Here is a 278-nt window from a genome sequence, read left to right as displayed (position 1 = left end):
CCACCATCTCCCCCCCCCCGTCTCTTGCAGTGCGTGGACAACATCCGCTGCAACGGGCTGATGATGAACGCCTTCGAGGAGAACTCCAAGGTCACCGTCCCGCAGATGATCAAGTGAGTGCTGGCACTGGGGGAGCACCGGGCTCTGCCCCCCTGACCCCAAACCTTCAGCTCCCCCCGTGCCGGGGCTGCTCCTTGGGGCGTGAATGAGCGGGGAGGGGGGATTTGTGTGGGACCCTGCATGGGGGCTCAGAGAATAAAGTAATAGGAGAGGGGGGA

At 63.3% G+C, this 278-nt stretch overlaps 1 protein-coding gene across 1 annotated transcript in view; it reads left to right on the top strand.

The window, feature by feature from the left end:
• LOC104547001 (ras-specific guanine nucleotide-releasing factor 1-like) overlaps positions 1-113 on the top strand; it is a gene marked incomplete at its 3' end in the record, with an annotated part of 4,718 nt that extends 4,605 nt beyond the window's left edge. Inside the window, exon 8 of the mRNA XM_010192537.1 lies at positions 31-113. Coding sequence (XP_010190839.1) covers positions 31-113 — 83 coding nt within the window. The remainder of the gene's footprint in view (positions 1-30) is intronic.
• Positions 114-278: the final 165 nt, after the last annotated feature.

This window comes from Mesitornis unicolor, unplaced genomic scaffold (assembly GCF_000695765.1).
Source record: "Mesitornis unicolor isolate BGI_N332 unplaced genomic scaffold, ASM69576v1 scaffold34649, whole genome shotgun sequence".
Classification (NCBI taxonomy): domain Eukaryota; kingdom Metazoa; phylum Chordata; class Aves; order Mesitornithiformes; family Mesitornithidae; genus Mesitornis; species Mesitornis unicolor.
The sequence above is the reverse complement of the archived record's forward strand: the minus strand, read 5'-3'. Positions and strand labels throughout refer to the sequence as shown.